The sequence below is a fragment of the Lepisma saccharinum genome, chromosome 23 (assembly GCF_977018435.1).
Source record: "Lepisma saccharinum chromosome 23, izLepSacc3.1, whole genome shotgun sequence".
NCBI lineage: Eukaryota > Metazoa > Arthropoda > Insecta > Zygentoma > Lepismatidae > Lepisma > Lepisma saccharinum.
The window spans coordinates 44,227,238-44,250,932 of NC_139251.1; the positions used below are offsets into that span (position 1 = coordinate 44,227,238).

Genomic DNA, 23,695 nt, shown 5'->3' on the forward strand with positions numbered 1-23,695 from the left:
ACCACTTTAGACTAAATCATTTTTCTTAACATTTGAGCTTGATAGAAATTCTACCGTGCAAAGTGTAGAAATCATGTAGCATTTTGATGCCAAAGCATACTCCATGACAAGTTTGACAGATAGAACAGATCCTCCTCTTTTTTTAAAAAAAAAGTCAATAACTATTCAAACGAGAGGAAAATAAGTTTCCGAGAAACGGTTTCAGACACAAATCAAATGGCAGATACACAATTCGTAGTGTATACAGTACACGTATCGAAGAATACATTAGTTGTTTGAATTAGATAGAAAGGTCTCATTACATACAGTGTGTTCCAAAATAGTGTTTACACTTTTTGAACATTAATAACAGGAACCCTAATAACAACAAATATGAACATTTGTTGCTGCATATCTTAAAAGTTATAGATTTCAAAATGACCGCCATTGGAAGCATACTTTAGCCCCGTCTATTTGGCTGCACTTTTTGACATTCTGTGCAGTGCAGGTGTATCCAGTGTCAGGGTGGTGCAAGGAAATGACTTTCAACCAACTAGACGGAAAGCGGTGTTCAAGTTCAGAATATTCAACAAATGCCTGTCTGCTGCTTTAAACTGTCATTTGATTAGTTAGCATGCACCACGTGACCATACACCAAACATACACCGGTCCGGAAGGTAGTGCAGACACCAAATACACTACTTGACTCCAAATCAACGAACTAGACGACTCAGTGTTGCTCCGAGCAACCAACTAGATGGGGCTATTCCGATGCCTGCAACGCTGATCTAGAAACAGGTTTCAAGGGGAACGGAAGCACAGATAGCCTCAGTCGCATGTCCAATGTCATCCAGTGTCCGTGGCTTTGTGACATACTATACATCGTTCTTCACAGTTCCCCACAGGTAGAAACCTAATGGTGTTAAATCAGGAAAACAGGGAAGTAGTACTACAGATATAGCTTAACAGTTGGAATGAGGAAATCAGAAATTCAGTGCAGAAAAGAATGAGCTGCTAAACAACAAAAAACAGAGCCAGAAATAAACCAAAAATAAAGATGGACATGGAAGAGTTGAGGGAGAGTGGAGAGGTTAAAATATTAAAAAGCATAATTGAGAGAAGTGGAAATAGAGGTAAATAGAAGAGGACAAATGGGTGGTCGACTCTTGATCAAAACGTTCGAAGATTAATATGGAACAGGGATGTATGTACCTATGAAATGCAAGAAGGTAATTATATCAATATCATCATGATATTGATATGAAAGCCGTTTGGCATGAAAAATTTAGCTCTCTTATTACTTGTATAAAAGGAAATTACATTCATTTTTCTTTATGACAATTAGAAATTAAACTTTGTTATCTTCCTACATGTGGTTTATCTTCTTAATTTCAAATAAAATTCTAAATTCTGTAAAAAAGATCAAGATATTAACTCATTTCCACCACAGTAAAACATTCAGAAACAATAAAGAAAAATGTTAGAAAATACTCATAAGTCCAGAGCCATCTATTGTTCACCATTGCAATCCATATCCCAACATAGTAGCAATTTTTTTTTAAAACCTATTTTATTTCAAATTATTCAATAATAAGTTATCATCAGACAATATTGTAAAAATAACTATTCAAATTTGTTAATATAAAACTTTGTAGAAATTATGTCAATTTGTATTCAATTCTGGAAAGAAAAAATATCAATAAAGAATGAGGTAAAAAAATGATCAAGGGCACTACTGAAAGAAAGATGGTTGAAGCTGAAATCAAAAAATTGTAAGTATCTTATTTCTTTATCCCTGGTTGTGTTTTACCGAAGCAAAGTGACGTGTATTATTTGTGTATTACGCCTAGAGTGCTTAAAAAACGTCATATAATATATAACACATACTATGTGCCAATAATTACACATGGAACAGAGACTTGGACAATGACAGAGAGAGACAAAAGGAAGATACAGGCAGTGGAGATGAAATTTTTAAGGAGTTTATTGGGAAGACTAGAAGGCATAGAATAAGGAATGAGGAGATTCGACAGACAGTGGGGGTGGTGAAGCTTCAGGACAGAATAGATCAGGCACAGATGAGATGGTTCAGACACATGAAGAGGATGGATGCAGAAAGACTACCAGTAAGAGCTTACAAGGAGTGGGAATAAGCCCAAAGAGCAGACAGTGGAGAATGTTAGGAGAAGAGAACAAGATTAGAACATCGTGGAAAGAGAGGAGTTGTGGAAGACCAGAAGAAAATGGAGAAGAATAATGATGACGACGACGTCTCATGTTAGACAGCCAAATTGTCGCACATTGTGAAAGAGGTTTATTTTTGTTCATTATTACATGTAAAATTTAAATGTACCTATACGGCGCACGCTTTTAGAAGGAACATGAGTTCGGCCAATACCCAGCCACTGCTACTGCGCTGTTGCCAAACTAACTGCTAGCGCAAGGGAAGGACAGAAAATCCGCGATGTGTCCATTATTTTGATAATGCATGCACAGTATATATGAGTACAGTGAAATAATATAGTGAATATTTCTACACAGGATTATAATATCATATCACTGTAGCATATATGAGAAACCCATACCTGAAAGAAGCTTGAAGGTATTTATTCATCACCGCTCTCGTCGTCTTCCTCGGTCTCCGTGTCACTCATTTCCGAGTCACTCTCCTGGAGGTTAATGATTAGATTTTGCACCCTTGGAGCCTGTACTACTGGTGCTAGGTTTTGAGAGTGACATTATTTAAAATAAAAAGAACACACGGAACACAACTATTGCTGTATTTAATCTTTTCACAAACTGTTCTTTGTGGCGCACGAGTGAACGATAAGTGAATAATGTTACACCGGCCTTGCTACGAAAAAACGCTGAACTCAAAGTGACACAGACTTTCAATGTTCGAGAACGCCCAGAACAATGAAGGGTCATTGTTTATATCGAGGCGAATTTAACACCCACAGTTTTCCCTAGACACAACAACTCAGCTGCGTCAACATGGTGGCAACGAAAAAAGCAGGCGGAAGGATATGATAGGTGACGTTTCTATTGTTTCTTCAAGGAAAGATAACTCCGGTTGTAGCCGACGGAAATTCATGGGACTTGGACAGTCAGGTTCAAAATGTATTTCCCCATCTTATGATAAACCTTAACGTGGTGAATTTTATGAAAATTTCTTGCGCGCAAGAAAAATACAGAACACGGCTTTTAACTTCTGTGCCGCAGTCTCCTAACTGTACAACGTTGTGCTCCTGCCATTGGCTGATCGCCACGCACACCCTCTGTGTGGCCCTGCCCGATATCGCTTCTAAAAGCGTGTGTCCTATAAAATAGGTGGTTGAAGGTTAATATCCCATTCACATGTTACATCATATAATTCTTGGGAAGGAAGGGATACACATGTTCAAAATGCATTTGTTAAAAACAGTGACCACAAATAATTTGTCTTGTTATTCCAGAATGTCAGACCGTCATATGTATATAAATTTAAAAAAAAAGACAGAACTGATTTATGATGTGTAGTTTTCAAGAGGTGGCATGTTAATTGGTGCCAGGTGGTGGTGGTTAAGTCTGGGCAATATGTTGGCATGCAATACTGATGCTCTCTCCTAGCCCACTGCCACTACTCTAGGACCATGTCAAAATTCAAGTATAATTCCCGGCATTCAAGGCCAACTTTCCCAAAATTCAAGGGATGTTTTCTCTATTTCAACCTTTTGTATCACCGCCTCTTATTCCCCCCCCCCCCACACACACACACATAAATATATATTAACAATATAAAGGGTCTGTCCAACATATCCAAAAATTCTAATTCAATTAAACGGTACATATATTTAAAATATTCAATTTCAGGTGAGGAGTTTACATTTTCCATTTCACATACTCAGGCTAGAAATACATCTACAAACACAAGTTACAAATGTTATGGAATATACTAATATACAAAAAAATGTTAATTGTATAAAAATTCCAAACTCAAATTTAACTAACCAACTATAAGATATCTTATTTTGCTAAAATTTTCAGTCAGATAGATTGTTTTGCAAAGGATACTAGAAAAGTAAAAAAGAATTGAGATAATTCTGTTTTATTTTCCTTGATAAAAATAAAAACCAAACTGAACAATAAATATAAATATGTATAAATTCATTGGGATTTGTATTAATAAAAGTTGCAATTTTTCACGTCTATGGAGAAAAATTCACGGAGCCAATAATTAAAGCAGAGTAGCAACCCTGTATAAGCTTGTTCTACCATGGTAGCCTGCATTATCATCACAAGGTTAGTTATATTATGTGAAGAAAAGAAAAACAACACTTCCACTACACAAGGAACACCCGTTTTTCACATTTGCAAGCAAAAATACAAATATTCACTTTACCTTCAAGCCAGATATGCCTCTGATTCGCCAGCGAACCCTGACTGTTCCATCTTCTGGATGCATTGTTATCTTTAAAACTTCCAATTTTACATAAGCAAACTTTAAGTGTCCAACTGTCCTTAGCACTGCAATCTGCTTTACATAATTATATAATCCTCTGCAATTGAAAAAAAATATTAATGGTCCTAATTTCAGTAATTAGTAAGAATGGTGTTGAACGAATAAAAAGACTTAATAATTTAAATGATGATATGTCATGAACTGGATGTGGTGGTGTATCTGGCCAATGATGTGCTAGGCATTTTTTATTTAAGTCTCGGCTGAACATTTGGCCGAAGCCAGGGCAGTTGCTTTAAATTTTTCTCTCGTTTCAAAAAACCAATATGATGTTCCAAAGTCTGCTCAGAATTTCTTCCAGAGCATTCACATGAATCTTTATGTGGTATGCTTTCTCTGTTGCCAAGATACTGTCAATAGTTCTGTGGCTACGTAAGTCTACTTAACTAGTACCCCATCTAGTTCACTGACTTTTTGACTCTCTTTGCACTAAAGCGTCTAGTTGGTTACATGGTGCAACACCGAGTCATCTAGTTCGTTGATTTGGAGTCAAGTAGTGTATTTGGTGTCTGCACCGTTTGCACTACGTTCTGGGTCAGTGTATTTGTGGTGTATGGTCATATGGTGAGTGCTAACTAATCAAATGACCGTTTAAAGCAGCAGGCAGGCATTTGTTGAAATCTTCTGAACTTGAACACTGCTTTCAGTCTACTTAGTTGAACGTAATTTCCTTGCACCAAGGAACTAGACGGCGCTATTGAAAATATCTAGAGAACTGTGAAAGAAAGTCACACGAAAATTTATGTGCTCTACAGAAATGGTTCCCAAACTTTTTTTTTTGTTTCACGGCACCCTTAGTGTTTCAAGATTTTTCCACAGGACCCAAGTCAGAATATCCCAACACTTGCAACACCCAGTTAGTGTGGTTAGTTTGCTTGCCTTAAGTTAAAAGATTTTAAATTCAGAAACATTTTACATAAAAAAAGTACTAAATACGCACATAAATAAAACTGAAAATATTGGAACATTTCACAGCACCCAAGTAAGCAAGCCATGGTGCACCAGGGTGCCATGGTGCACACTTTGGGAACCACTCCTCCAGAAGGAATTCTAAGCAAATATAACTTTTCAGATGGAGAGGAACATTCAAGAACAGCTACCCTCGCTTCGGCCAAAAGTCTAGCAGAGCCTTAATTTATTAGATGCATAGTATAACTTGAAAAGGAATGTCACTCTTAATATATTATTCTACATATCACATATTTTATCCCTGAACTTTTGTAATTTTTTACTTGACTCAGTGCTGTATTACATTGTATACTGTGCCCAGCACTTAAACTATTATTATTACTATACAGAAGCAGAAGGGGAATGTAGACAATTCAAGGAGTAACAGTTTTAACAAGTGGCCGCGGTGGCTCAGTCGGTAACGCGTCTGACTACCATGCTAAAGGTCCTGGGTTCGATCCTCGGCCGGTTCAAATCCGGGAACTTTTCTAACGATGGAAGCGGCCCCGGCGCCCACCCAGCGTCGAATAACATGGGTACCTGGGGGAAACCCTGGGGGGTAAAGGTGGTCAGGGGCGTGATGCTGATCACATCACCCCACTCACGACTGGATCAAGAAAGTATGAGGCGTTACCCCCACACCCCCTATACCCCTTCATGGCGTGGTGCTATGCACAGGGGAACACATTACACTTTACAGTTTTAACAAAAAAATAATAATAATGGTCACAATTCTTGTTCTCATTTACAAATTGAAACTTCTGTACACAGTGAAGGAAATTATATCTAAGCTATCAGCAATCTGTGAATGGTCAGTCAGTTGTATTTCAAAATTTCAAATGAACTAGTAATTTGTTCTTACTTAAAAGTTGAAAATATTTACATGCAAAAATTATGGCCTGAAAACACACAATATGTAGTTCTATCAGCTTGGCACAAAACAGTTATTATTATTTTTTTAAATTACACAGTGCGGCAATTTGAAATCGAGACTGATTCTCGGTAGGTGGCACCACTGTGCAAGTGTTCTGTGGTGCGAACAAGTAATGGGTATCTCACGAACAATTAACACAGAGCTCGTTGACCTTGAGCGACATTGTTGAATGTGGGCACATGTCGTGAAGTGCGTCGTGATTTCAACACTGAACAAAGAGCAAACATCAAGTTTTGTGCGCTCTTGGGTAATACTGCTGCGGAAACGTTTCACATGTTGTAGCAAGTCTATAGGGACAATTGTTTATCCTGTACGCGTGTATTTGAATGGCTCAGGCGTTTCAGTGAAAGACGGGAGTCAATTGAACATGACGAGCATTCAGGTGTAGAAGGATGGTGAGAACACCAAAATTGGTTGGTCTTGAGGTACTGAAACGTTTCATGCAAGGAATAACACGGGTGACGCCCGAGTATTGGGATGATGGCAGCTGGCATCTGTTTATGACAGTGTCCCAAGTCACAAGACTGTGATTGCGAAGAACTTTTTGGCCCTAAATTGACTCTGTGTTGTCACACCCTGGCTACTCACCGGATCTGGCTCCGTGTGATTATTTTTTATTTCCTAAACCAAAATCTGCACTGAAAAGTTCCTACTTTTGTGATGTACCAACAATCAAGAAGGCTAAGACATGTTCTCATACACCTGCAGGCTTGCAAGGCACAACAGTCAGGAGGCAAGGTAACATTTACTGGACACTGGAAAAGCTTACATTTTCTGGTGTCTGGTGAGAGTTTCATATTTCTTCTAATTTTTACATAAGGCTTTCTGGCCCTCCCTCCTTTCATTCAGTGAACGCACACCAGACACAGAGAAGCCTTGTAAGCTGGACTTACATATTAAGAGTTCCAGTAAAATGCAATTACAGTTAAACGTGAGTTATACATACGTCAAGGTTGGTATTTATGGGTCGGAGCCAGTGAGCCATATTATTTACTCAAGGTGAAGAGTAAATAATATGTATAACTGAGAATTACTTACAAATCAGATTTAGATACTATGTCATATTATTAAAATACTGTAATTGTATTTATTTTGAGGAAAAAGATATAATACAGGTTATTTCTATCATAAAGTGGTAAATTAACGAATCTAAAAGTTTGATTCTTAAGTGCTTTTTTTTCCAAATCTGCATATCATCATCCTTGTTTATAGCTGTGTTTTGTTGATTCACTACTACTACTACTACTAATGATTGTGCAAGGTGTGGTGTAAGAGATACCTAAATGTGCTGCTATCTTAGTTTTATGTGGATTAGCATCCACTTCCTGGTCAAGTGTGTAAACTTCTCCTCTTTCTGTACTCCATGGCCAACCAGCAGCAACTGAAAACATTCACTGAAGGAACTGCTGTTGTTATTATTATGAAATATGGCAAACAATAGCTATCGGCATCTTTTTAACGTGTGTACTTAAGTATCGCAATTACATACAAAAGAAAATGTGTTTTATGTTCTGAACAACTGCAGCAAATCTTTCTCCTTTGATTTCATGCTGCCTCTCCTTGCCTTCTCTGTGACACCTCCGAGACACACTTGTCTTTCTCCCAACTCGAAACCAACCGCTGCCATGCCTGCCTATCCGGTTTCATATTTGAAACTCGCCTCGTGTTTCTGTAACCACAAGAAATGTATATTTCTGCGACATTGTTGTAGGTTGGTTACGTACAAATCAACAGCTTTTTATGGAAACTAGTACATATGCAGTAACACCGAATTATGTACAAATGCATTACGTACAAGTAAGGTATAATTAACACGTTTCTAAATTATATTTTGCTGGGACATACAGTAATTTATGAATAAAACATAATTATGCAGAACTGAGTTATGTATAAAGCAGTCTCAACAGTACGTGACTTCTTAAAAATTCTGTGGATTCAACTAAGGTCGATGAGGGTTCAAGTTCCTGTTCATTAGATTGCAACACTTCAGCAACCGACAACTGGGGACAGTACCTGCCTGTGTAAGACACTCAAGAGATTTTCGCTTGAAGAAGTGAATACTGTGCACAGGGAGTGCCTAGTGGCCCCCAGCCTGAAGGAAAACTTTCTGTGGGAAGCGGGCAGCCAAACAATGTCAGTTTAAACCTATGGTCTGAGGCTTACACCCAGTGTTTGCATATCAGGTACCATTTCATGCAGTTCAAAAAAACACATGAAGCAAAAAAAGGAAATTTAGGCAGGAAATAATGGAAGTTACATTTTACACCAAAGTAATCACACATTGTTAGTATTGTATCAATGAGAGAGAGAGAGTGAGAGTGAGAGAGAGAGACAAACACACACTTTAAAAACAGGAAAGAAAGAAGTTAGAAAGGTACAAGATATTAACATTGAAGGAAATACGAGACATTCACCACACAAAATAAAAATATTATTTCATGATCATGCCACATTACTTTTCAACTCAGACAATGATAACTTTAAGAAGTTACTTTTTCAGTACTTGCGTCAGTAATGCATAACTGAAATATTATGAGAAATTATATTTGTGTGGACTTTTGTCATTTAGCATCACTTTTGGCTAGACAAGAGGATGAGTTATGATTAGCGCTGAGCCGATACCACCATTTGCTGATACCGATACAGGTAGAAATGACATATTGGATACCAATACCATGACCGATCCTGATACTTGTATAAATCCAGTATAAAATAATAAAGGCTAGTCACAGAGTCATACTAACTCGTCACATCACTAGGCACATATCTACAAATATAATTTTGGGAGCCAGTCCGAGCCAAGTGTCTCAGAAATATAATAAAAAAAGTGTTTCTATTTATTATAGGGTTTAATTCGTAATATGTAAATTAATTAATTAGTACTTGATTTTTCCGATACGTATGGAGTATTGTTGTATGTAACCACAGACTAAGAAACTGAGGAAAGACAATGTTAATACCTATTTTGTTCTATGTTTCTTGACTAAAAATACTGTTAATACATAAATAGTAAAAAGATGCTATAAAATCAGAGATAAAACAGCAAATACTCATCATCTAGCTTACATGTAGTTAAGGGCCGGTTTTTCAATGTCCTGTTAATCTTTCTGTTAACTAACTGCCAGTTGGATATAACAGCCAGTCTTAACCAGCACCGGGTTTTTCAATGTAAAAGTAACTGCCAATAAACTAAACCATAGTTCGTTCTCCAAAACAGTGTGTTGGCAACTCTGAAGGATGGAAATTACAAGAAATAGGTCTGCGTGCAATCTGTTATAGTATAGTTTCAAACTGCATTGACTGGCGCACAGCCTGACATTTAAATATAGCACTACAAGCACGCCATGCTCGAAAGCATGTTATTGCATTGGAAACGATTGGAACAATGGCTGCAAATCCATTCTGTATGCTTATGAAATAAATTAACGAAAGCCAGCACTGCAGATTTGGCTTTCTAATAAAGGGCAATACCACATGGGGGAAATGCTGTTATGAGGCGCAAGCGCAAATATTGTAGAAGAAGCGTGAAGAAGAACTCTTAAAGTCGAACATTGATAATACCTGTCTGTTGATATAAACACATGTAAATATTGTACATTTTACTGCATGCTTTGTAGGCCTACTTCTCTATGCATGTTTGTTGAGTGAAAAAACAGCATGCCAATAGTAAGCATGCTTTGTAGGTCAAGTTCTAAAAATATGAAGGTTCGAGTAAAAATAATTTTAAAATTTACTGTAATATTTTTCCTACAATAAAGCACAATTGAAGGCAACACACGTAATAAATAATTGACAAGAAAAAAAAAATCCGCGACCAGGACTCGAACTCGTATTACAAAACACAACATGCTCCCAAAGGTGGTGCCGCTAACCACTGCACCAAATTACTGTACAGATATTGTCCCGTCTGGTAGACCGGATATCCTGGTCACAAATTCTCCAACACAAACTTGCCAAGCGAATTCTAGCAACTACGTTGCTTAATTTCCATATTTGCATGGACATTGGTAAACTCTGCCAAACAAAACAAGTTTTCTTCTGCACCAATTTAACATTTTTATGAATAATATCTTGTATAAGTTGACAGTGAAGTTGAGAGTGTGGAACTTCGATAGCTGCATGAGGCAGGCATTTTGCTTCGTAACTTCCAGTTAGGCTGGTAACTGCAAGAAGGAGTAGCAGTAAAGATAATCACTACCAGAGTTCCATTTACGAGCTAACTGTACATTGAAAAACCGAAATTTTCATAAACTTCCAGTTACGTGCTAACATGGACCTTAACTGTACATTAAAAAACTGGCCCTAAGACTGCTAAAATTGTGTAAAAACAACTGTCATGGCAAGGAAATTAATGTCAATGAAGTAAAAAATTGAATATTTATTGAATAACAAAAAGAATGATGGTACGTCCGTCCATTTGATGAAAAGAAAGGTTCCTGATAAATATTTTATGTACATTATTGTACATAAATCTTTAGAGGGGTCTCCCCGATGGTGTAGTGGAGTGGAAGCACATAGTGGTTTGGATTTCACTTTAAATTGTAGGTCCAGTCCCGATTACCCTATCTGTGCACATAGTGGACTTTAAACAAAAACTCAAACTCAATCCGTATGGTCCCAATCTAATCTCGGCAGAAATAAATAACCCTCATTGGCCGATACCGGCAGTCCACAAAAGACTGACACAGAAGGAAAGAGGACAAGAAGAAATTGATGAATACCCTTCCCACTTGAATGTAGACAAAACAAAGCTAATTTCACAGCGATCTTCATCCATCTTTCCCAAGAACTCCGCAACTACCCAAACAGGCATTAGCATGGTAGGTGGTTTAAAAACATCCACCTATCTTACCACCACGAGCTTTAAACTAGAATTGGCAATGAATGGTTTATTTCCCACAGCGTTAACTAAGCAGTTACATGCCTTCATGGTCACATTTGGGTTCAGCTTTCATTTACCCATGACTTTGATCTTGCCATCTGCTTCCCAGGAGGGTGGGGGCATATCCAGTGTTTCTAGGAAAATCTATGGAACTTCTTGTGCTAGTCTCCCAATCTGTCACAAGGAAGGGTGAACAAACATTTAAAAGGGACAAATGTTGAGACGAGCTGTTGCCTTTGCCTGCTTTTCTAGCCACTGAAAATCTTTGGTATCGGTAAAATAAATTCAACTGATACTCACTAATGCCGATACCGGTATCGGGTCAGCCCTACTTATGATTGGATAAAATTGATGCCCAGGCTGGGTTTTGAACCCCGAGAATTAAAATTCAAGTTTGAAATATGAACAAAACAAACAGAACAAATGAAGTATCAAGAATGTTCTGGAGAAATGACAAGAACAGTTATGTAGAAGAGTATGAGGCTTAGAGGCACTGGTCCCAAATGAAACAAGCTGGCATTTACAGGTTAAGGTCCTTCTGTTCAATTGAAACAATTCTGCTAATTATACAGCTAGCACTCAAATTCATTGCTACTCATCATGCAATACATAACCAAAAATTTATTCTATACACTACAAAGATAAGGAACAATAGTGAATACTCACACTGTTCTAGTTCCACGTATGTTGTTTTCAAACACTATGTCCTGCGAGTAAATCTTATAGTTGAGAGGTTGTGTGAAGAGTTGTGGTAACTGAAAGAACAATTCCACATCAGGATACCAATTAACAGTAGAAATATCACATAATAAACTGTAAATTAAATCATAAATATCAAATTTATTGTAGTCAGCTACTTCTCTACATAGTCACCAGCATTGTTAAGGAATTTATTAAATATTTGAAGACCTTTATCAAAGACATATTGTCATCTATCACATAGTTTGTATAGGAAAAAGGGCATCATCTACACACACTTCTAAACATGCCCCTCAGAGCTCCAACTTGGCACTAAGTAACTTCTCACCTTCTTCTATAACTTAAGTGCTTCTTTGTAGGTCAGATGATGATCTAGAAAATATATTATGGCATATAATTCAAATGTGGAATTGTTGCAAAGCTCAGATAATCCTGACCGGCAACAGATATTTTTCTCATTACTTAGATCTGTATGAAAATACCTAAATTCTAGGTAAGTTCTATCTCGTAACTTGGTGGGTGCCAACTTTATTTAACACTTCCACAGAACTTATACACAACCTAGTATTCTATTCCATATACCCTGATATTAAGAAAACAAAAAGTTTCTTTCATTTCTTTTCTGCGAACTTGGAACTACTCTAAAAGCATAGGTCGGGGTAATTTGGGGCAGTGGGGGTAATATGGGGCATTTTTAGAAAAGTTTGAATTATACAAAACCTACTTTGCAGAATGTAATGAAATTTTTACAGTTCGTTGGTTCTAATATTTTGAAGACCCTCACTTGTAAACTATTTTCTAGGCTAACCCATCGAACCTAAAAAAAATATTTTTCAGGTAAAATTGGACAGTGCAGTTTCGAGGGTCAGTGTTTAACTGTGCTCACAACCATACAGACAACACCCAGAACAGTTTAACTTACACACTTTTTACATTTGAGGGTTAACCTTCAAGATAGTGTTTGTTTTCGTGTGTTAGGACCATTACATTTTGTGTAGTGAAGAAAAGTTAAAAACTGGGGTAATTTGGGGCAGTTAAAAGTGGAAACCGATGGGAGAAAACATGAACTCTTGTGCTTAATTTGGTTTTCTAAAGTTAGAAGTGTAAATTTGATTGTCTTTTTGTACTTAAATTTGAAGTTTAGTTAACAAAATAGAGCTGTAAAATGTGCCACATTCCTTTTTCATATAGGGTACCTGGGTTCGATACCCAGTGGAGGAACATAATGGTTCGGATCCCACTTTAAACTGTAGGTCCAGTCCCGATTAGCCTTACTGTGCATAAAGTGGACTTAAAACACAAAATCAATCAATTAAATCCTTTTTCATATAGGCTTAGTACCTATACGTTTATCAGTTCATGAATTGCTAGTAGGCCTAACGTCCTTTTCTAGCATTTCAGAATATGTTTGATGTCTAGTTTGTAAGCTGTTTACACCACAATGTTATTAAAAGTCTGAAATTATTATTTCATAGGTTAGGTTATTAGACACTTCTTAATAATTTCCTTTGTTTGTCATAAAAAACTCATCCTTGTTATGTAAATATTTTTTATTCTCTCACTGTAAGCATATAAATGATATTGAATAATATTAATTGATGTCTTTTACTGTCTTTTTGTCCACAATACCCTCAAGATGGAGTAATTTTGTGCAGGGACTGAACTACAGAGGTGAAAAGTACAAAAAATGAGAAGTGGCTCACATTCTCCCAACCCTGGGGTAATTTGGGGCAGGGTATAAAACAGTGTAAAGAACATTTACTATGGGACCTTTAAAAAAAAAACGGTCGGAATGTACTCTCCCACATTCCAATGTATAAATAGAACTGAGAAATATTACTATTAGCTATCGGTCTCAAAGGTTTTCAGTTTTTTTTAAAAAAAGTGGTGAAAATTGCCCCAAATTACCCCGACCCACCCTATGCATTCATTATGAACCCTTTCAGTACTGAAACATTAATAATACATTCTGTGAAATGTGTTTGCTATGTTAAGCCCATAAATTTTCTGATTCTGGATAGAGTATAATCAGTTGGTAATCTTATTGAAAATATTCACTTTAAGTGTGTCCAACCTGTTTCCTCCCCTGTTCGGGAATTCCTCGAGTTCAAGGAATTTCGAAAGTCGCCCAGCGATTTTTTTTTGAGGCCGCAAGAAGAACGCATTCCTGAAGGCTTTGGAGCCCACCAGCCTCCTTTGGGCTTCAGCGGTGTATGTCACGTAGCAGCACCGAAAACCCTATTCCAAGTGACATCCCAGGATCAGAAGAGCGTCAGAAACCATAAGAAGAAATGTCATCTTACAGAGCAAACCCCCCCCCCCCACGACTCTAACCCCCTTAAGAAGAAACATGAACATCTTTCATGTATATCGTCCCCTTTTGCTCTGTAAGGCCAGGCAGTGTCCTTCACCACATATTCGAACTTTCCGGGTACAGTCAACGACCCAAATGTGTTGAGACCCAGCCCTGTGGATCAGCAACCTGCCAGGCCACCTGTGACGTTTCATCCTACCAGTGGCCATAATTACTGTATGCAATGGCGTCTGCTGTGAACTTTCGGGGGCCTATCCTAACATCCCCCCCAGTGTTCGCCATTGGACAAGGCATATTTTTGGGGCTTGGAACCGCTACTTGGAGTGGCTTCCCATGGACTACCCTGTGTTCGCCCGCCCCACGGCCCACGTCTTTTCATCTGACCTTTGCTGACCAGTATTCCGGAACTTTCCACACCGGGATTCGAATCCGGTCCCCCAGTGAAAATGATCGGTCAAGGACCGTGTATGTCACAGAACAGTGCTTCGTACCCCAGGACTCCGGGGTTGGAATGTATTTGGATTGCCCTGCCGTCTCATTTCTCAGGTCATAGTGTGCACACATAGTGTGCTAAGAACGTCAGTGGCAAGTGCAAACATAACCTTCATCTATTTTTTTCATCTTTGTGTGGTTGTGCGCAGTCCAGTGGAGTTTGGTGTTTACCACGGTCTTTTGCTCTCGCCTCGAACTGTCATCCTGATGAGGCGGAAGATTGCGAGCATGCGGATTTAAAGTTTCTCACGGATTACGTTCTGTGCTTATTTAGCATTTGTTCAGAAGCAAGCCGCATGTATCGCGTTACGATGCAGTGTGTTGAACTTTCCGCTGACTCCACGGACCTGCGAACAACATTTTATATCGCATGTTGACCAACCGTCAGCATTGTTGATTACGAAAGACTCTTCCAGCGTGTGGCTAATGAAAACAAAAGACTTTCTTTCAGCTTTCAAGCTTGAGCTTAATTCTGTTCCATTTAATTTTCGGTGAAGGGTCTCCGACATTTTTTTTTATTATTTTATTTTATGTAACCTTTTTTTTTTTCATGTAATAAACAACAACCTTTTAAATTTTGGTGAATGGCAGAAGGTTCAATTTAAACTTTTCATGACTACAATTTCAATTTTAGAAATTGTCTTGCAAGAGGGGGTGTCGTACCATACCCCGTTCGGTTAAGAAATATTGACCCTGGCAGGCCTTGTCAGCTCCTGCTCAGAATGTGTAGAATAAGCTTTCTACAGGAAATGGTAAGAACACTGGCCTCTGGCAAGAGGTGACGAGAGGCCAAGCGAGTGTTTAAATACGTGCGCATGAGAGCGACACGAGGTCTTTTTAATCTGGAATCAACGGAGAAGCAGGAGCTACTGGTTTTATTTCTAAACCGAACAGGGTAAGCTAGTCTACACCCATTCTGCCATTTGCATTGCTCACTTCAGTCTAGAAACGAATCATGAGTCTATTTCAATGAATAGTTAGATATTTGTACCTGCCCGTTCAGGGCTGTCTCTACCATCAACTAGTACTAATAGTACATCCCTATTTAAGATCCCCGCGTCCAGAGGAACGCTACGACTGAACTGAATGGAATTTTACGCTTGTTCCAATATTTGAGTGGCATCTAACCAAAATATCTGAGGTGATGCACGTTATCACTGCTATTGCACCTTCCTAACCATGTGACAAAGGTATGTCAAAAATTACATCTACCAGAAGGTTCAGTTATCCACACTATATTTTGGAAGCAGAAATCAATTACGTGGTCCATGAGAAACTGATGAAATTACAGGCTGGCCTGCATAAAAAAAAAGTTTGGACATCCCTGCTAAACAGAATATCTCCCATCTAGAAGCTGGTTCAAGATTTATTGAGTTGGTGTTTTAAGTCTACTTTATGAATAATAACGCTAATTGGGACTGGACTTACAGTTTAACGTGGGATCTGAACAACTATGTACCTCCCCCGGGTATCAAACCTAGGACCCCTTCATTACAAGGCAACGATGCTACAGATAGGCATAGCTGGTTCAAGAGAAAGTAAACGTTAACTTTTCATTCTCAAATCCTGGCAAATACAAAAACGCATTCACAATTTTACAGATTTGCAAGTTTTCTGGCCCTGTCGGCAAAATACCCACATTCTTGCAAGTTTGCCATGAACACAATCAGAAGACAGATCCTTACTGTTATTGAATAAAACAGTACATAGTCTAGAGTAACGGATTGAAATACTTACTGTTTCACTAAGGACATTAAAAACGTTTGTTAACTGTTCCTTAGATGGCTTCCCATCCACATTTGGTTGCGGCTCCACTTTCTTCTCACCGTTTCCCTCAGCCAGGAAAATCATCTGCTTCTCAAAATCTGACAGCAACAGCTGCTGATGCTCTCCAATGTTGACGCTCGACATGCAATCTAAAAACAAAGTCTGGCAACCATCCTGGTCATTCCTCACACTACAACTGTGAAACTCCTCACTGTCGGAACACTGAAACTCTTCACTTTTATCACAGACATCAACATCCCTACTCTTCCAGATCACTATATCGTCAGCAGTGATTGGTAGAGGCTTAGCATACTTTAATAAAGGGCTGAAACCGTGAAGGGCCGAGTCACTAAGGGGTGATCTAGCTGTTAGCAAACTGCACAACAGTGATGGGTCAAATGGTCCTAGCATGACAGTTTTTGTTTTTCTACCTTCGGCATCCACCTCCTTGCCTTCTAGCATACAATTCACATCATGCAACTTGAGTAAATCTCGATGCCAGTCTACTATTCCGATTGTGAACCATCTATTTTGAGGGCAAGACTCTGCATTAAAGTCTACTAACGAGTGCTTGCTTGTGTTTACAGGAACACTTGTCATGTGCCGAGTTGATAAAAACTGTAAAGAGAGAAAAAAAAAGAGCTGCAAATATACATAATTCATACAGAGTGCTTTTAAATATTGGAGAAGGGACAGATTAATCAATAAGCTATTGCTATCAGCCACTAAAGTCATATTGTGCATCTTTGTTTATAAAACTGCTGATAGTTTTGAATATTTATAGACAACCCATCACTTAATGCAAAGTCCTGTTATTTTGTTAGTAAATTCCATATAAAAGTTTCCCTATGCTGTAAAATATTTACTTTGTAATATACACATGAAAACTAAGTGAAATTTTTACTTCATAGTATACACACGGGAACTAAGTATGTTTGAATAGGTGCAGTCTTCACTACCTTTCCACATAATTTCCACCAATGCTGAGGCATTCGTCTCAATACTGCAACAATTTATTGAACACCTCTGGACAATGGCAGTGATTATGGGGACAGCTGCCCCCCTCCCCACACTTTTTGTCCTTATACTATGGCCTCTTAATGCCAATCTTTGCCTACCACCACAATGTAAACTGTTTCTAACATGACCTTGCCAAGCAAATTCTGTCAACCACGTTGCTCAATATTCCTGTTATGAACATTGGGGGCCGTTTACCCACTGTATCCCCTCGAGAATTATGTTGATTTTTTTAAAAATCTACAGATTTCGATGCTTTATGTAATATAAAATTGGTTTCAGCGTGCAGAAAACACAAATAATGGGAAATATTTGATATCAAAGTATGACCCAAATAAGTAAAAACCTGCTGGTAAAATTTTAGTATGCCCGAAACGTATTTCTTCAATTTTACAGGAGAGAGTACTTACCGAACCGACTTTCCATACACTTTTGAAGGTCGTGGAAGTGTTTTTTCCCCATCGCATAATTTATTTCGCCGGTAAATCATGTATTTTTTTAAGAATAATGACTCTCCAATACACGAAAGCTGTTGCCTCTTATGTCCTTCCACTACGTGAATCGTATGTTGCGTGCGTTTGATAATGTAACCCCCCCCCCTCAGTGTTTCCAACCACACTGTTGTTTTCGAAGAACATGAAAATTTTAACTATGTTTGCCTAACCTAACCACACCTAACCTTGCTGTACATGGTTCGTGGGGCTATCCGGGCATGGTTTGTGGGGCTACGTGCATGGTTCGTGGGGTTTTCGAACCTGGAAAAAAAATACAAAATCAGTAAAACGAAAGTAGGGATTTTTCGATGAAGAAGGTTGCAACACTGCATAACCACTGATGATGGACAACACTAGTCAAGATTTCTCCGCCATATTGCATGTAACGCAAGCAAAAACGAACAAACAAGAATTACTCAATATGTCGAAAATTGAGATTATTTGCGTTAAAAAAAACGAAATGGCACCTTGAAGAATCCTTTGGAATGCAGAATACGTAAGTAAAAATGTGAGAAAGTAGAAAATAAAGGAATTTCAGACATTTCGGGGATACTAAACTTTTGGTAAAAGTTCAGTATATCGGAGACACATTTCTTCATTTTTACACAAGAAACTACTTACGGAAATGAGATTCTGCAAGCTTTCCAACATTTGTCGAGGTATTTTCTTTCATCGTGGAATATATTTGACCGGGAAATCATGTATTTTTCAAGAGAAATAACTCACCGACGCACAATTGCCATTGCTTTCGCTACGTGAACTGCATGCTGCATACGTTTGACGACGTAAGTGTTTCAAACCACTTTTTTTTTTTTTTTTTTCATTATGCTTGCCTAACAGAACCAAACATAACCTAACCTGATCGGAAATGGTTCATGGGGCTATCCATCAGCTACCTGTGCATAATGTACAATTTGCACACGTGACAAACACGATAGTAGGTATTTTTCGGTGAAGAAGGTTGGAAACACTGCATACCCACAATGTGAGTCAAAATGTGCCTGCCATAACGTGTGTTACGGAAGCAAAGAAAGGAATAAAAAAATCACTCTGTATGTGAACAATTGTCTTGTTTTCAAGTAAAAAGCATAATGGCACCTCGAACTATGTTCCGCAATACACAATTGGTAAGCACGAACCATGCGGAACACAAAATATCAGATTTTAATGTGTCTCCGATATACCGAACTTTTAATAACCTGCCTTCTCAAGAGTACTTTCGCCACTTTTTATTACTAAAAACTGTCTATGCACACTACAATAATGGGGGTACAGAGGGTCAAGCTTTGCAAAACAAATCTGCTTTTATAACAATGCAAATTTTTAGACAATCTCCTCTTGTTTAATCTGACCATGAAGTTGTCAAGTGTGGAATGTCAATAGCTCAATGAGGCAGCCCCATTGCTTCCCAACTTCCAGTTCAGCTACTAACTGCAAGAGGGGTTTACGGGTATAAGGTAACTGCCACTTCAGTTACAGAGGTAACTGTACATTGAAAAACCATGCTAACATGAACATTAATCGTACAATGAAAAAGTAGCCCTTAGTTAAAAAAAATGATTTAATTAAAAAAATCAATGCCAAGCCTACTACAATATTGGCATGTCCACTGTTACTTCTGTGAACATGCCTGTCTGCTCTTTCAATGTTCATTTCATTAGTTAACACATACCAGGAAACTTTACACCACATCATGCACTGCTCCAGAATGTCATGCAAACGGTGCAAACACCAAATACACTATATGCTACAAAATCAACTAAAAGATTCTGGACACACGTGTGCAAATAGTCAAAAAGTGCTACAACAGGTAACACCCTATCACTTCATATGTTGTTAGTAGAGCCCGGAAGTTCAGGCATTTATTTTCATTAAAATAGGCAGGCAAAAAGGCATTTATAATGTGGAAAATAGGCACTAAAAATGAAAAAAAGGCAAAATAAACCGAAAAAAAGGCACATTTGGAAGTCGCTTACTTTTATCTATAATTTCTAGCAACATGCTAAAATCTACATTGGGAAGAACATTTCAATTTTCTCCGTCTTGATTGCACATAACTACAAGGTGTTTTTTTAAGTTCTCAACATTCATTGATAGTCGTCTGTCAGAGAGAATATTTCTCATAATAGAAAATGATCTTCCTACTTCGACAGAAGTTATTGGAGCATACATAAAACAAGCTAATGTAGCTGGACTCATTTTGGTAACAGCGTTTTCACCTTTTAGAATATCACAAATTGTTTTCAATTGTTTCAAGTCCTCATTTGCACTCACTACCCGTTTGCACTTTTCCGCAACAGCTGACCCCTTTTCTCCTGGCACTTCCATCATCTGCTGCATAGATTCCTCGAAGATTTTGATGGATGCTACAAGAGTCTCACCTCTTTTTTCTAGCTTTGTAATTGTCTCTGGCAATGCACCATAATGTGCAAAAATAAACGACATTTCATTCTTCAGTTCTGAATAGCACAGGAGTTGTTTTTTTCACTTCACGAATTGAAGCCGCTTCATTTTCTGGAAGAGCATTGATCACCTCACTGATTTTATCAAGGTTGTTAGCATAATATATAGCTGCTGATATCCAGGTTCCCCATCTTGTCAAGACTGGTTGCGGAGGTAAACTAAGCTCAGGCGTAACTTCCTGAAATTTTCGGGTTCGAGAGGGAGATTTCAGAAATATCTTCTTTGTGTTCGAAATCAACCTCTCCACTTCAGCAGTCAATCATGCACAAGGAAATGTTAACCGAAAGGCAATATCCGAACTCCTCATGAAATACTTTTTTCTCACATTTTTCTCCTTCAGCAATGTTGAAACATGCGTGAGTTCAATATTACTTAAATAAGGCGAAGAGAAATAAATGCCACCATATTTTTTTAAAAAATGGTCAAATTTCATTGAAAAAGGCAAAAAAGGCATTATAATTAAAAATAGGCAGTGGGGTCCCAAATAGGCAAAATGAAAAGGCTTCTAAAACATTCGAAACAACATAAAAAACGTATATCCGGAAAAAAATTATCAATATATGCAGTAGATAAAAAGAGGCATTTTGCCAAACTTCCAGGCTCTAGTTGTTAGGTTAGAGTGCTTACTTTGGCGGTGTTATCATTCGCAAGTGTTTTTTTCCTCGCTATTTGAGTGTGCATACAACCGATTTATAAGAGTAAAAAATCTGTGAAAGTATTCTGAGATGGGTTTATTACGTACGCCGGCCACACTTTGAAATTAAATATGTGTTACTTGTTGTTTCCATGCGCTGAAACAAACTTTGGTAAATATGTGATATCGCCCAAATGGATTTCTTCAAATTTGCAGGATTCTGCAGCATTGTTGGAGTTCCTCAAGGTATTGGTAAATTTCTCGTATCGGACAAACGGCTGAAATTTGCTACTTGATTTAATTTGAATATTCGTACTTACATATTCTGCATTGAGAAACATTGCTGAAGGTGGCATTTCGCTTATTTCACGGAAATAAGCTCTATTTGCGACATATCGAGTAAGTTTTCTTTGTTTCTTTTTGCCTTCGGTAACACGCAAAATGGCGGTCACAGTTTCACTACTGTACTCGGCATGCAGTGTTTCCACCCCACTGCACCCAAAAATACCTACGTAGCCCCACAAATCATTGACGCATAGCCCCACGAACCATTCATACATAGCCCCATGAACCATTTCCGGTTAGGTTAGGTAGGGTCACGTATAGGTTACAATAGTTAAAAATTGGTTTCGAAAAAAATGTGCATAGCCCCACACACCATTCTTGCATAGCCCCACGAACCATTTGCGGAAACGTACCTTCTTCAGTTAAAAAAACACGTGTTTTGGAAACACTGACCAGGATTACATCATCACACACAGGCTACATCCACCTGGAAGTAAATGGATGCAATAGCTTTCATGCATCGGTCACACATTTATATCGAAAAATAGATGATTTAACTGGAAAATTCAATGAACGATGCGAGAAAACACTTCCCCGAACTTCCACAAGTATAAAGAAACTGTAGTCGGTAAGTAATTTCTCCTGTAAATTTGAAGAAATCCGTTTGTCCGATACGAGAAATTTACTGAGGTATTTTCTTTCGCGGAAACTGAAAACTTCAGCATAGAATGCTGCAGAAGAAATAATCACTTTTTATGTAAGGAACTTGCATTTTCTGTAAAGCGACAACATTATGCCGTTGTTTCCATTATGTACCTGCAGATGGTACGAGCGTGGAAAGTCACGCAGTCTCGCCAGTGTTTCCAACCGTGCCTTTTTTTAAGAGTTTTTTTTTTAACTATGCTTACCTAACCTAACCTTGCCGGAAATGGTCCGTGGGGCTATCGTGAATGGTTTTTGAGGCTATCTGTCAATGGTTTTTGGGGCTATCCGTCAATGGTTTGTGGGGCTATCGTGAATGGTTATTTGGGGATATCAGTCAATGGTTTGTGATGACATATTGAACACGAAAGTAGGTATTTTTCGGTTAAGAAGGTTGAAACACTGCATACCCACTCCAAATCGACAAAACACAAGCACGACACGCGATGATCCCTGACGAGTGCACGCCATTGTCTGTTACCAAAGTGGAACAAAGAAGACTCGTAATATGAAAAGTTGCCACTATTTTATGGAAAAAGGCACCTTAAAGAATCTTCCGCAATGCAGAATAGGTAAGTATCAATGCTAAAATTAACGAAATAATCGAGTGAGAGGTGTTCGGGCGATATCGCATAATTACCCAAACTTTATCACATAAAACAGGGCGATATGGTATAATTACCCAAACTTTATCACATAAAACAGACATTTATTGATTTTAAAAAAAAATCGACATAATTCTCGAAGGGAATCAAGGGGGCCCCATAAGCCGGTTGCATTTTGTGTGCATGAATTTCCAATGGACACACATGCAGCTCTAGCATTACAGTAACAACAATTAGTTATTAAATAAAAATCACAGGAATGTAATGTTAGATAAAGTGCTTGTATTAATTCCAGATTCACTATTGAAAGCAAATTTCACAAGTGAGAATCTTACTTCTTCCAGAAATTGCGACTTGGCAATATTCAGCTGTAATAGTATTCTCCATTCGTGTTGTGTTATATGAAGTCGTGACGGTAGAAAGGGATTTCTTGAGCCTATCTTATTGGAGAAAGTTCTGAGACAACTCGCCATCCCACTACTCTTCTACTTCACCAATTCGCACATTCGCATTAATAACTGAATACCATCGCCATATTCCTTCTGAATCTACAGTCGAACGTAATCGAAAAACATATCGACAGGTCTTCCTCTCCGCACAACAGTCTTGCTACCTTGTGTTCTGACGTCAGATGACCAAATCCTACGAGGTTAGGTTAGGCCTGTTAGGTTAGGTTCCATTAGCATAAATACAATAAAAAATTATTATTTAGGCTAAAAGAACTAAACCTAGCTAGCCTAACCTGACAACGTAGGCATCTAGACTAAAATTAAAAAGTTTTCTCCCGTGACATCAGAACAAAAGGTTACTCAATTGTTGTGCAATAAGTGAGACCCCCCATATCGACAGGTCGAAGCTACACGATGATCGACAAGATTTCAGCACTGCCAACCATAGCAAAAAAATAGTGTAAATTGTCTATCAGCATGCTCATTCAGGACAATCTTATTCTCAGCTGCAGCATAAGTACAATTAAATTTCT

General features: G+C 38.1%; 1 protein-coding gene across 1 annotated transcript in view; it reads right to left on the reverse strand.

Moving 5' to 3' along the window:
* LOC146005201 (uncharacterized) overlaps nt 1–23,267 on the reverse strand; it is a 65,343-nt gene extending 42,076 nt beyond the window's left edge. Inside the window, exons 1-4 of the mRNA XM_083144254.1 lie at nt 23,049–23,267; nt 16,484–17,131; nt 11,908–11,996; nt 4,361–4,517 (exon numbers count right to left, since the gene is read on the reverse strand). Of these exons, the coding sequence (XP_083000380.1) occupies nt 4,361–4,517; nt 11,908–11,996; nt 16,484–17,131; nt 23,049–23,186 (1,032 nt within the window). The 5' untranslated portion in view covers nt 23,187–23,267. The remainder of the gene's footprint in view (nt 1–4,360; nt 4,518–11,907; nt 11,997–16,483; nt 17,132–23,048) is intronic.
* Nucleotides 23,268–23,695: the final 428 nt, after the last annotated feature.